Raw genomic sequence first — 12959 nt, forward strand, 5'->3', positions numbered from 1 at the left:
GTGATGTCAGTGTCACAGAACAACCTCTCTGAGTGATATCAGTGTCACAGAACAGAGACTAGGAGTGATGTCAGTGTCACAGAACAGCCCCTCTGAGTGATGTCAGTGTCACAGAACAACCTCTCTGAGTGATGTCAGTGTCACAGAACAGAGACTAGGAGTGATGTCAGTGTCATGGAACAGAGACTATGAGTGATGTCAGTGTCACAGAACAGCCCCTCTGAGTGATGTCAGTGTCACAGAAGAGCCCCTCTGTGTGATGTCAGTGTCATAGAACAGAGACTAGGAGTGATGTCAGTGTCATGGAACAGAGACTAGGAGTGATGTCAGTGTCACAGAACAGCCCGTCTGAGTGATGTCGGTGTCACAGAACAACCTCTCTGAGTGATGTCAGTGTCATAGAACAGAGACTAGGAGTGATGTCAGTGTCACAGAACAGCCCCTCTGAGTGATGTCAGTGTCACAGAAGAGCCCCTCTGAGTGATGTCAGTCTCACAGAACAGCCCCTCTGAGTGATGTCAGTGTTGTAGAACAACCTCTGTGAGTGATGTCAGTGTCATAGAACAGAACCTCTGAGTAATGTCAGTGTCATAGAAAATTAATTTTGTCCACCTGAATTTGTGCCCAGTCAAGAACGAGTTATAGAAATATCAGTGCAAAACTACAGTTTTTCTTACTAGATTATCCACATAAAGTTGATTTGCTTTTCTAGGGCATCTTTGTGGATTTTTTCCAAGTAGAATCTTTGCTTCTCCCATGCTTGGCAGCAGTGCAGTGGCTCCGAATTCCAGAGCGCATGATAAAATTTACCAAGGGTGACAACAGTCGCTGTCCCATTTATTGAGCCCCCATCATGAGTCGGGTGCTGGACCAGGCACACGTGTGTTACTTAATTCTCATGTTACCATTACTCTAAGACAGGGATTACTACTCAGTTTCTGGATGAGGCAGCTGAGGCCCAGAGAGCCTAGGAGGCTTTTCCAGGATCAGGGGGCATCTTAGTGCCAAGGCCAAGCTTCAGGTTCTGTTTTGACCAACATCAAAGCCTTTGCTCCGTCTCCCTCCACCCTCCTGCCCAGAGTCATGTTTTCAATCATGGAATGTTGCTTCTTTGTTCAGAAGTTAATATTTTTAGAACTGTGTTACTTAAGTGTCAGTACTGTTTGGCCTGGGTAAGCAGGGTACAGAGTAAGCATTCTTTGGCTTAATTCTAAAGCATGTGGAATGTCTTCGATGGGTCTAGTGGGAAGGGTTGGCCTTGATAGTAGATCGACTAAACTTTGAGGGTAACTTGCTGGGGAAAATAGTCGTCAGGGAGCTATGGCTTCTAATAGCATAGGTTGACTTGACTGATGTGCCTTCTGTAGCTGGACCATGTGCTTCTTCTGTAGACTGACTTTGTTCACTGTAATAAGTACTGTTTATTGAATGATTACTGCACACGGAAATAATAACCCAGCTAGCGTGTTTTCTTTATCATACACCCTGCACGTGAGGTGCTTTACCCGAGCTGCTCATTTCACCCCTTCAACAACAATATAAGATTGACCCTACTATTATACCCATTTCACAGATGAGGAAAGTGAGGCATAGAGAGTGTAACTAGTTGGCTTCACGTGGTACAGTTAGCAAGTGGCAGCGCTAGCTGTGAAGTTTGGGTGTGACTGCAGAGCAGGCAGGAGTGAGCAGGCCTGTCTCATCTGCCTTTTCCAGGATCCTGGTGAACATGGACGACAATATCGTGAAGCATTATTCCAACGAAGACACCTTCCAGCTGCAGATGGAAGAGTCTGGGGGATCGTTCAAGCTCACCCTCACTGAGATCTGAGGACGCCACGTCCATGACTCCCAGCAAGCTCAGCGAAGCTGTCACCTGGGCCTTTGGGGTTGGCAGGCCACAGGTTCGCCAGTCAGCCACCTTCCAAATGTGGGTGGATGTCAGTGGATATTGGAGGTGGCGCTGCTTTTGGCTTGGAGATAGCATTGAATGTATTGCATTGGCGTTTTTCAGATGACCCCAGAAAGCATATTTGAATTTTCTGCTATAAATACTTAGGATTAAAAGTGGAACTTTGTTCCAAGATTTGCTAGGTTACCTGGGTACCTTTAGGATATCTGCTACATTATTTATGGAACTGTCTCTTCAGCACGGGTGCACGTCAGACTCGATGTGACTCTGACCGCCTCAGGTCACGGGTGGGGTGCCCCCAACGGACAGGGGCGCTTCTCTCCTCGGCCTCTCATTCCCCAGTAAGTGTTTACTCCAACAGGGCAGGTTACCGACATCTTCCTTTGCGACTGTCTTGAACATATCAACTGCCTCTCTTATGAAGAACCCGAACGGTGACAGTGTGCCTCCGTCAGGCTAAAGCTGCGTGTATGTAAGTGCAATACGTCTTGAAGGCCTGTGTCTGTAAATGTGTACATACCTGTCTTATATAAATAGATAATATATACATGTGGTGTCTGTACATACAGTGAAGAGACGCGATGAGATCTACCCTAAGGACTTTCTTGAGACGAGAGGATAAGTTATTTCTGACCACCTACACCCAGCAGGTAGCATGCTGTGCTTCGTGAACCCCGCTCATGCGCTTTCTCTGGGTTTTCCCAAACACAGCCACCATTCCGTAGCATAGCAAAACCTCAGATGACAGAGATGCTGCACGCTCTTGAGAAGGTTGTTATTTGGATGTCTGCACTGTTTAACAAATGAAGTAAAGGAAAAAGCACTACTGCAGCTCACGTCTGCTGTGTCTGCTCCTATTAGTCAGGTGTCCCCGACTGATACGAGTGGGAATAAACACAGTGATCACGGCACATACTGTCGTCACCGTGAACCAGGAGATGCAACTTGAGATGGAGTGCTTCCAGATCTCTGTGCTACAGGAAATGACTTCTGTTTTATCACGTTTCAGAACCTCCAGGCTTTGATGGTCTTGTATGCTAACATCTCTAAAAAGCATTCATGAGTTTATGAGACTGTATTACTATGGGGAACATTTTTATACGTGTTTAAATATATAAAAATACTAAAGAGTGTAATTTTGTAATGGAAATAAAAATCGCAGGTATCTCTAGGTTCAGGGAAGTAGAATAGGCTATTTGTATACATAGGATTGATAGTTACATTCTTCCATTAAAATATTCTAATGAAGTATGTGAACTAAATTGCTGGCTTTCTAAGATAAGATGTTATGGGACACGGGTCATATAACAATATTTTGTATTTTGTTTTATGAAATTGATTTTGTCTTGTTTTTAATTGTATAATTGAAGATGTATTTTAAACCAAAGGGATTAAATTTTGTATGTCTATTTCGTAATACGTCCTTTCCTGTTATTTAGCTTGGCTTTTCCTTTCGTTAGTCAGTAAAAGCAGAATCTGTGATCTTAAAAAGCAGACCTGAAAAGAATCACCTTCGTGTTTTCTCCTTGTTTCCCAGCATGTAAACTTGGGAAAACTCTCTTCCTTCCTTCTTAGTCTTGCCTTAGAGGGTCTGAAACGATCTGAGTAATTGTTAACCGAGGGAGACCCAACTGAGTTTTTAACTACTACCAAAATTTAACCACCAAAGCTTGAGGTAAATGCTTTCAGACCTGACATCTCAGGGTTCCTAGTTTAAAGCTTAACAGAAAACATTTGGTTTAAAAATCTACCAGGGACTTCCCTGGTGGTCCAGTGGTTGGGACTCTGCACTCTCACTGCCGAGGGCCCAGGTTCCATTCCTGGTCAGGGAAGTAAGAACCTGTAAGCTGTGTAGCTTGGCCAAAAACAAGGAACAAAAATCTACCAGTAATGTTTCAGATCATCAGAATTTCTAAATCAAACGGCTGTTGTTAAGTACACGCCGGTAATCCAGGGCCTAAATGTGATAGACACTGAAGTATATTCCTAGTGAACACATGATCGCACAAATGAAGTAACTCCCAGGGAGGTTTCCTGCAACACCTGTGGCCCCAGGATTAGAGTGAGAGGTCCACAGGCGTTACAGGAAACCTCCCGAAGAGGTTTAATCCTGGGGCCACAGGTCAGAACTCCTGAGAGGGAGACCCCGCCTGTGGTCCCCTGAGGCCCCAGAGCCTATGGGGTGGGGCCTGTGTGTCCTTCCCCAGGGGACCCTTCCTGGACTCTGCTGCCCCGGCCCCTCACACTTCCTGCCTTCCCTCCGTCTTTTTTTCTTTCTCCCTCGGTCACTTAGCTTTTGCCTTTTGTCTCAGAGCTTGGCTTTGCCCTGGAGGCAAGGGGCTTCTCCCGTCTCCCCAGTGGAGAGCCCAGGTCCCCTGACCCTGCACACACACACCCCCCGCACCTGGTGACCCTAACTTGCCCGCCGCCCTCCCCAGCCTCTTGTCTCCCTGGATCGCTGGCACCCCGCCTGGTGCTGGTCACGTGGCAGGTGCTCAGTCAATGACCCTGCGATGATGAGGTGACAAGCTGGTGCCCTTGACAAGCCCCGCCCCTTGCAGGACATCAGCAGGGAGACGGGTTAGAAGTCAGAAGCTCAGAAGTGAGCGTGGCTGGACCTGGCCCCACGGCACACAGTGGGGATGGTCTGCCTCACCTGGTGACAGTCAGCAAAGCAGCGCCCGAGAAGCAGGGGTCTCAAGGAGTTGACTGGACATCATGGAGGGGGTCTCAAGGAGCTGACTGGACGTCATGGGGACAGAGTCGCAGGGGGTGCATGCGGCCCACAGGTGCAGAGGTGGGGTCACCATGCCTGCTCCCACCAACCAGGTGTGCAGTCGTTCAAGGTCACTGTCCTCTGTCCACCCTGTGGAGCTGGCATATTACTGTCATCTGGTATCAGCAACATCTGCGTCTCACCTGTAAGCACTGCCACCAGTGTACAAGCATGGGCTGGTGAGCGGTGTGACCAGGCCTTGAACCCATACCTTCGCTGCCCCGAGGGCGTCACAGCGGGTGTGCACCAACAGGCCACAGTCCCTTCTCTGCTCCGATCACTCCTGTCTTACACACACACCTTTGATCCTGAACTCCTTTAGCCATGACCCCCTTCAAATCTTTTAGTCAAATTTTAGAAAATTTTATAAATGTAACTCATGCCAAGAAAAAAAAAACACATGCCATGAGAAGGAATGAGAAGAGCTCCATGAGAGCATCTCTCTGAGAGGTGAGTTTTCTGACACCCGGTCCGACGCCCCAGAGAGAACCAGCCATCCATTTCTCCAAAGCCACACCAGAGTCCTCCAGCAAACTCAGGTGCACTGTGCATATTATTTTGCAGGTAGGGTCATGCTATTCTTTGCAGGTGTTTTCATTTATCACTATTCTTTAGACATGAATTCTTTTTAGTGACTGCATTGTATTCCATTATAGAAATGACCACCATCTAATCAGTACCCAGGGCTTCCCTGGTGGCTCAAATGGTAAAGAATCTGCCTGCAATGCAGGAGATGTGGGTTCGATCCCTGGGTCGGGAAGATTCCCTAGAGGAGATTCCAGTATTCTTGCCTGGAGAATCCCATGGACAGAGGAGCCTGGTGGGCTACCGTCCATGGGGTCACATAGAGTGGAACACGACTGAGTGGCTGAACAATAAATCAGTACCTACCGACAGACATTTAGACCAAGATTTTGCCATTGCAAACATTGCTACAAAAAAGTGTGGACAGGTCTGTCCTTCCATACCTGTGAAGTAGAACTGCACAGTGAATTCTTAGCAGAGGAGTACCGAGTCAAAGACAGTGGTCAGTAAACATTCTGTAGAGACTATGAAACTGCTATCCAGAGAGAATCGCTTTCATTCCTGCCCACTGAGTATGAGTATCTCTTGACGGCTGAGTATGAGTCTCTCTTGACGTCTCAGCGCTTTGATTCGTTGTGTCTGTTGGAGGGCAGTTGAGCGTAACTTCTTGTTCGGGGGCTGTTTGTTCTTTGTTCTTTGTGAACTGTGTTTACCTCCTTGAAGGACTAGTCTGTTTATGGTCCCGCTTCCTCATTTCTTACGCGCTCAGCCCGGGGCAGCCTGACGTCCGTCCCTGCAACACCGTGCAATGAGCTCAGTGCTGGATGCTGGATGGTCTCCTTTAATCCTCCCGGGGCCAGTGAGCGGGCGTCGCTCCATTTCACAGCTGCGGCCCAGGAGATCTCACTGCTAGGGAGAGAAGCAGTGTGTCCAACTCCAAACCTCCAGTTCTGTCCACTGTCATGGCTGCGTCCACTGCAAATGCTCCAGCCAAGGCTGCGGATGACCTAGCTGCTCATCTTTTCTTTCTCTCTCGGATATTTGACCATAAAGAAAACCTTCTCAATTTCTTTGGCTTTCGGGATGGGTATATCAGCTAGAAAGTTTCGGTTGCAAAATCAGAAACAACAAGCTGGTTAAACAATAAAGGAAATGTGTTGCTTTCCTAACGCTGAAACTGAAGGTGGCCCAGGTTAGTCCTGGACCTTGATGTCACTGGCAGCCTAATTTCTTGCCTCCTTTAGGGGCTCCATCCTAACTTTTACTCTCCCTGTGTGGTCTCGAGATGACTGCCAACAATTCCTAAATCCGTGTGTCTCCTGGTTCAAGTCCAGAGGTGCAGGACTCCCAGCAAATGTCCTGAAATTCATTTGGATCAGAACATCTCAGTTTATCCATCCACTGGTGAACTGTCATTAGATCCCCCAAAAAAAGTCTCCTCCCCTCAACCACACAGCTTGGAAAATTGAAATCAGGGCTTTGGGGAGACTGGAGAGGGGACACGGGTCAGAAAAAGAATAAGACGCGCTTACCAGGCAGCATCCTCTGATTCTCCTACATCTGGCTGACTCTCTGTGACCCCACACCTGCCCTGGAAGTGCTGTTGTTATCTCCTCTCCATCCTCAGATTCTAATGTCTTGAGCACAGACTACTCCCGGATTTCTCCCGGATTTCTCTAATCCAGCCTCCCCCTTTTGCTCCAGATCCAAACTGTATTGGACATTCTCTGCCCGGCTCGTACCCCAAACTGAGCTCCTCTCCTCGTCATGGTTCCTGTTGTACATGGCACCCAAGCTGGAAAGCAGGGTCACCTTTGACTCTGCCACCTCTCTCGTTCCCGCATCCACTCCAGACCTTTGGGCCTGGCTTGTCTTCTTCCACTTCTCCACTGCTGAAACAGCTTCCTGCCCACCGGTATGTAGCCCACCCACCCCTCAGCCACTCTTCAACAGTGCAGAGTTGTCAGGATAAACAACGGACGGCTTGTCCAGACTGACTCGTGAGTCCACGCTATCTGCATATCTCCGAGCACATGAGTCCTTCCCTGTCCCGTTTCCTGGAGCCCTCCTCTCTGCTTTGGCTGAGCATGTTCACCCATTCTCTGAGACTCAGCTCACCCATCACCAACTCAGACCTTTCCTTGGCATTCCACTTTCCCCGCTGAAGTGTGGACACCCTCCTTTGGCCTCTCCAGCATCCTATGTAGTTACCTGTTGAGATGTCTGTCCATTCTCCTCTCTGGCCCTGTTCCAGAGCACAGGAGTGCAGGGGGCAAGGGGCCGGGGGGGCAGGATAGGGGTACACACCATGCTTTCTTACCCCACTCTGAAGTCTAGCACGGTGCTTGGCATAAAGAAGTTCCCTAGCAAACAGTGATGCTAATTCATGCTTTTAGTTGCCCTGAACAAAAGCCTTGAAGTCATCATCAGTTTCCCTTTCTTCCACATCCTGTATCCAGTCTCTTCCCCAAACCCTGTTGTTATATTCTTCAAAATATATCCAGAGTCCAACCATCTCTCACCACCTCAACTCTCACCTGTGTCTGCAGTAGCCTAACTAGACTCATCGGGGCTTCCCAGGTGGTGCTAGTAGCAAAGAACCAGCCTGCCAATGGAGAAGACGTAAGAGATGCACGTTAGATCCCTAGCTCAGAAAGATCCCCTGAAGGAGGGCATGGCAACCCACTCCAGTATCCTTGCCCAGAGAATCCCATGGACAGAGGAGCCTGACGGGCTACAGCCCATAGCATCCCAAAGAGTTGGATATGACTGAAATGACTTAGCACAGTGCAACACAACTAGACTCATTGTTTCCACATTCATTCTATTTTCAATCTAGAAAGAAATGATTCTTCTAAAATATGAATCTATTCAAGTATATACGATTTTAATGAGTCCACCTCCACTCCTTTGCCCAACTGAACTGTCACAGCCACCATATAGCTGTGTTACAGTCATATTTATCAATTTTACAGTCACAATTCTTTTTAAAAAAACATTTGATTGCTGCTTTTTATTTTTTTTTAAATAAAAAAAGTGTAAACTAAGTTAAAGCAACACTGAGGCTCTACTAAACCCAGAAGAGTTACCAAGTTCCTTTTTGTTTAAATACAACTTAATCCATGATTTCCCATCATCCCACTTTCTTATAGAAAGTAGGGTGAAGAGATACAAAGCAGGGCTTTGAGATTCCTCTCCCTCTTGTGGGAATCAGCAGCTCTCAGCTGTTCCTTTAGCTTAGTTCTTGTTTTATATAGTCAGCTGTACTTTGTTCTGAAAAGATTTGTTAAATGCCACTTTTATTTACACTTGGAGCTTTACACCTGAGAATGATTATCAAGCAGTCAGCTTATCTCTTTGCAAACATTTTATAAAGACATACATACTTCTTTGCTGGCTTCACCCTAGCTGCACAACAATATATATGCTTACCATATATATGTATACACACACACAGAACTGCACATGCTTGTAACATCTGCAACCTATATCTTTGTGTTCGTTCTCTCCACATTCATGTTGAATACTTTCTCTTAAAAAACAGAACAAAATATTATTCTTGCTGAAACGGCAAAACAGAATCACTAGGAAGAGACAAGTACATGGGGTGGGGAAAAGACACACTCTACATTCAGCCAAGAAGCTGTGGGCTGAACACACAGGCTGAGCAAGACACCTGTACCTCCCTAGTACCTAGCATGGGCTTCCCTCCCACCTGCCAGGACACAGCTGACAGGGTAGGGGCCAAACTGGGGAGATTTCTCCGAGGTGGGAAGGTGATGGGAAAGAGGAGGTGGGGGAGAAGTTACACAGCTACAGCAGTCAGGCCTGTTTAGTAAGAAGAATCACATTTAATGAGTTTCTTTCTTGCAGTTTCAGATGCTCAAGTACAGCTGAAAAAAATCTGAAACAGCTATAGCCCCATGACAGACAGATACAAAGAGTACTGCATTTTAAAAAAATGATAAAAAAATCCACACACTTACAGACACATACACACATACACACTCTCTCTCAAATAGACCCCCCCTCCCTCCCCACAAATGTACACCTTTTGGAAACTAAATTGGGTTTTGAAAACCCTTCTTCCGCAAGATCGGAAGAAGAGAAAGATGAGAGAGGAGAGCGGACTGTGGGTGCCCAGCCCCCACTCCCCCATAAGGGCCAAGGGCCAAATGTTCAATGGTTGGGCCCAGGGCCATCCCGTACAGGACGCTGCCCAGTGCTGCTGCTGGGGGCTCCAGCAAGAACCCCAGCTCCACGGTAATACTGAATGCGTGCAGATTGGCCAATGAACTGTGGTTTAAAAAAAATAAATAAATAAAATAAAATATGAATCTAGATTAAGCTTCTTCTGCTTAAAACCCTACAGCGGCTCCCTGTCCCACTCAGAGGAAAAGCCAAGTTCCCTAAATGTGGATGGGGTCCACGGCCCTCACCCTCTGACCTCACTTCTCACTACTCCCCGCCCCCCATTCCTCTTCAGCCATCCTGGCCCTCTTGCCGAAGATACTGCTCAGCAATGTCTCACAAGGTTACGTGATGTCAGCAGCACACAGATAATAAACCACCAGTTTTCCACTGCTGAAATTCCGCCCATCTCCACTGGAGATACCTGCCCAATCTCAGTCTCAGGAAGAAAGACCTATTTATGAGCCCGAAGGGATGTCATGGCATTAATAAAATGAGTGCAGGCTGAGTGTCAGGCTTGCCCTTGTCAGCAAGTATTTTTTTCTCCATAACTGTTAGAAAAGACCGTCAGAAGCGCTTTACTTCCAGCTGCCAGGACCAACATCACACCTTTGCTGTGGAGCTCAGGGGTATCCTGAGTCTCCAGCCCTCAGTCAGGTCTAGTCTACAGGGACCTCGCTCACCTTGCCATTCCATTGATGAAATAGAAATGGCAGGAAATAGCTTCTCCGGAAAACTGGTGAGTACCTGTGTGCAAAGGGGAGAAAACCACAGGAATTCAGGGGTCTGTCTCTAAAATTCCTCGGGGTCCAGTGATCCAGTGACAAGACACCCCTCCAGGGTGAAGGTCCTCCCCGTTCATGCTCCCCACCCCTCATCCCCTGCCCCCCAGGCTCCTTCTCTGTTTCTTTCTTCATAGCACTTGTTGCTTTCTAACCTACCAGGTGCTGTGTTCATTTGCTTCAGTAGTGTTTGACTCTCTAGCCCCATGGATCATAGCCCACCAGACTCCTCTGTCCATGGGGATTCTCCAGGCAAGAATACTGGAGTGGGTTGCCATGCAACCCAGGGGATCTTCCTGACCCAGGGATCGAACCTGAGTTGCCTGTGCCTCCTCACTGCAGGCAGATTCTTTAGCACTGAGCCACTGGGGAAACTCAACATTTCAGGCAAGTGGAATCTTCCCAGACCAGGATTGAACCTGTGGCGCCTGCAGTGACAGGCGGATTCTTAACCACTGGACCACCAGGAAAGTCTGGCCTACAGGACCTTAGTTGTGGCATGCGGGATCTAGTTTCCTGACCTGGGATCAAACCCAGGCCCCCTGCACTGGGAGTGCCAAATCTTAGCCACTGGACCACCCGGGAAGTAACCTAACCTACCATATATTCTACTTGATTATTATGCTTATTGTTTGTCGTTCACCTCCTTCACTAGAATGTCCCCTCCATCAGAACAAGGGTTTTGTCTGACTTGGTCCCTAATGAGTTCCAAGAGCCTCCAGGAATGCTGGTGCCTTGTGGACCCTTACGCGGGGGTCTTGTATCAGCCATCCTAGACCCATCCTTCACCCCCGCCCAGCTCTCTTCCCGGGGACACACCTGTGGGAACACGCAGCCTGTATGGTCAGGGAGAAGAGCCTCGGGCAGGAACCTTAAGGTCGGGGACCGATTTCTGACTCCCCACAAGCCACCTCAAGCAGGCTGACCCCCAAGCACGTGGTCTCCTCCACATGCTCTTTCTCTCAAGCATGGGATCACTTCCTTGTTCCTTCAGGGGTAAGCTGCTACTCACTGCAGGTCACAAACTGTCCCCCAGGACCGCTTACATTCCATCTTGATAAACAATCCCTTTTTTTTTAACTTTTTATTTTACACTGAAGTATAGCTGATTAACAATGCAGTGACAGTTTCAGGTGATCAGCTCAGGGACTCAGTCATACATCTACATGTATCCACTCTCCTCCAGACTCCCTACCCCTCCAGGCTGCCACTGTCTGTCTTTGAATAGCATTATTTTGAATGTGTCATCTGATTCCTCTTGAGACCCCGATTGATACAATGATCAATACACTTCCACTGAATGACTGAAAGGCTCCACTGCCGTAAGATAACTGGATCACAGACCACGGGACTTTGTGATCCTGACTGTTCTTTCTTTTTTTCCTTTTTAAAAATTTTTATTTATTTGGTTGTGACGGGTCCTACTTACAGCATGCGGGCTTCCGTATTTGTGGCAGTTCAGTTCAGTTCAGTCGCTCAGTCGACTCTGCGAGCCCATGGACTGCAACACGCCAGGTCTCCCTGTCCATCACCAACTCCCAGAGTTTACTCAAACTCATGTCCATTGAGTTGGTGATGCCATCTGACCATCTCATCCTCTGTCAACCTCTTCTCCTGCCTTCAATGTTTCCCAGCATCAGGGTCTTTTCAAATGAGTCATCTCTTCGCATGAGGTGGCCAAAGTAATGGAGTTTCAGCTTTAACATCAGTCCTTCCAATGAATATTCAGGACTGATTTCCTTTAGGATGGACTGGTTGGATCTCCTTGCAGTCCAAGGGACTCTCAAGAGTCTTTTCCAACACCACAGTTCAAGAGCATCAATTCTTCAGCACTCAGCTTTCTTTATAGTCCAACTCTCACATCCATACATGACTACTGCAAAAACCATAGGCTTAACTAGATGGACCTTTGCTGGCAAAGTAATGTCTCTGCTTTTTAATATGCTGTCTGAAAAGTGAAAGTGAAGTCGCTCAGTCGTGTCTGACTCTTTGCGTGTCTAGGTTGGTCATAACTTTTCTTCCAAGGATTAAGCGTCTTTTGATTTCATGGCTGCAATCACCATCTGCAGTTATTTTGGAGCCCAAAAAAATAAAGTCTGCCACTGTTTCCACTGTTTCTCCATCTATTTGTCCTGAAGTGATGGGACCAGATACCATGATCTTAGTTTTCTGAATGTTGAGCTTTAAGCCAACTTTTTCACTCTCCTCTCTCACTTTCATCAAGAGTCTCTTTAGTTCTTCTTCACTTTCTGCCATAAGGGTGGTGTCATCTGCATATCTGAGGTTATTGGTATTTCTCCCAGCAATCTTGATTCCAGCAGTAGTTGTGGCACTTGGGCTTAATTGCTCCAAGGCATGTGGGAATCTTAGTTTCCCAACCAGACAGCGAACCCATATTCCCTGCATTGACAGGCAGATTCATAACCACTGGACAGCCAGGGAAGTCCTCCGACTGTTCTTCCTTTGCATGTTCTCCTGTATGATACTACTGAAGAGGTGCTCCCTCGCGATCTCTAGTATGAAATGCTGAGGAAGGCTAGGCAGGTTTTTTGGAGAGTCATGCACCTGGGGTTGGGGCCTGGGGTGGGGTGCGATTCTTGTAGGGATTAGAAAAGAAAGTTTGACTTTCTTTCCCAGAAATATTCCCAGCCAGCATGCCTGTGTTCAGGTTTCATTATGTACTTGAAAGAAGATCATTTCAAGGGTCTGAGTGGGTTTTTACTGCTGGCCTCTACTCCTTTCCATGCGTGATTCTCCTGTTGCTTTTTACGGAAAA

At 47.4% G+C, this 12959-nt stretch overlaps 1 protein-coding gene and 1 non-coding gene across 4 annotated transcripts in view; both read left to right on the top strand.

Annotated features, from left to right (window-relative positions):
• GRHL1 (grainyhead like transcription factor 1) overlaps positions 1-3291 on the top strand; it is a 53059-nt gene extending 49768 nt beyond the window's left edge. For all 3 annotated transcript variants that reach the window (XM_061154803.1, XM_061154804.1, XM_061154805.1), the window contains exon 16: positions 1714-3291. In XM_061154803.1, the coding sequence (XP_061010786.1) occupies positions 1714-1828 (115 nt within the window). In that variant the 3' untranslated portion in view covers positions 1829-3291. The remainder of the gene's footprint in view (positions 1-1713) is intronic.
• Positions 3292-3668: 377 nt separating this feature from the next.
• On the top strand, positions 3669-3741 carry TRNAE-CUC (transfer RNA glutamic acid (anticodon CUC)). Its single transcript has one exon. It is a non-coding gene; the product is annotated as a tRNA-Glu (tRNA).
• The last annotated feature ends 9218 nt before the right edge of the window (positions 3742-12959 follow it).

Source organism: Dama dama, chromosome 11 (genome assembly GCF_033118175.1).
Source record: "Dama dama isolate Ldn47 chromosome 11, ASM3311817v1, whole genome shotgun sequence".
Taxonomy (NCBI): Eukaryota; Metazoa; Chordata; class Mammalia; order Artiodactyla; family Cervidae; genus Dama; species Dama dama.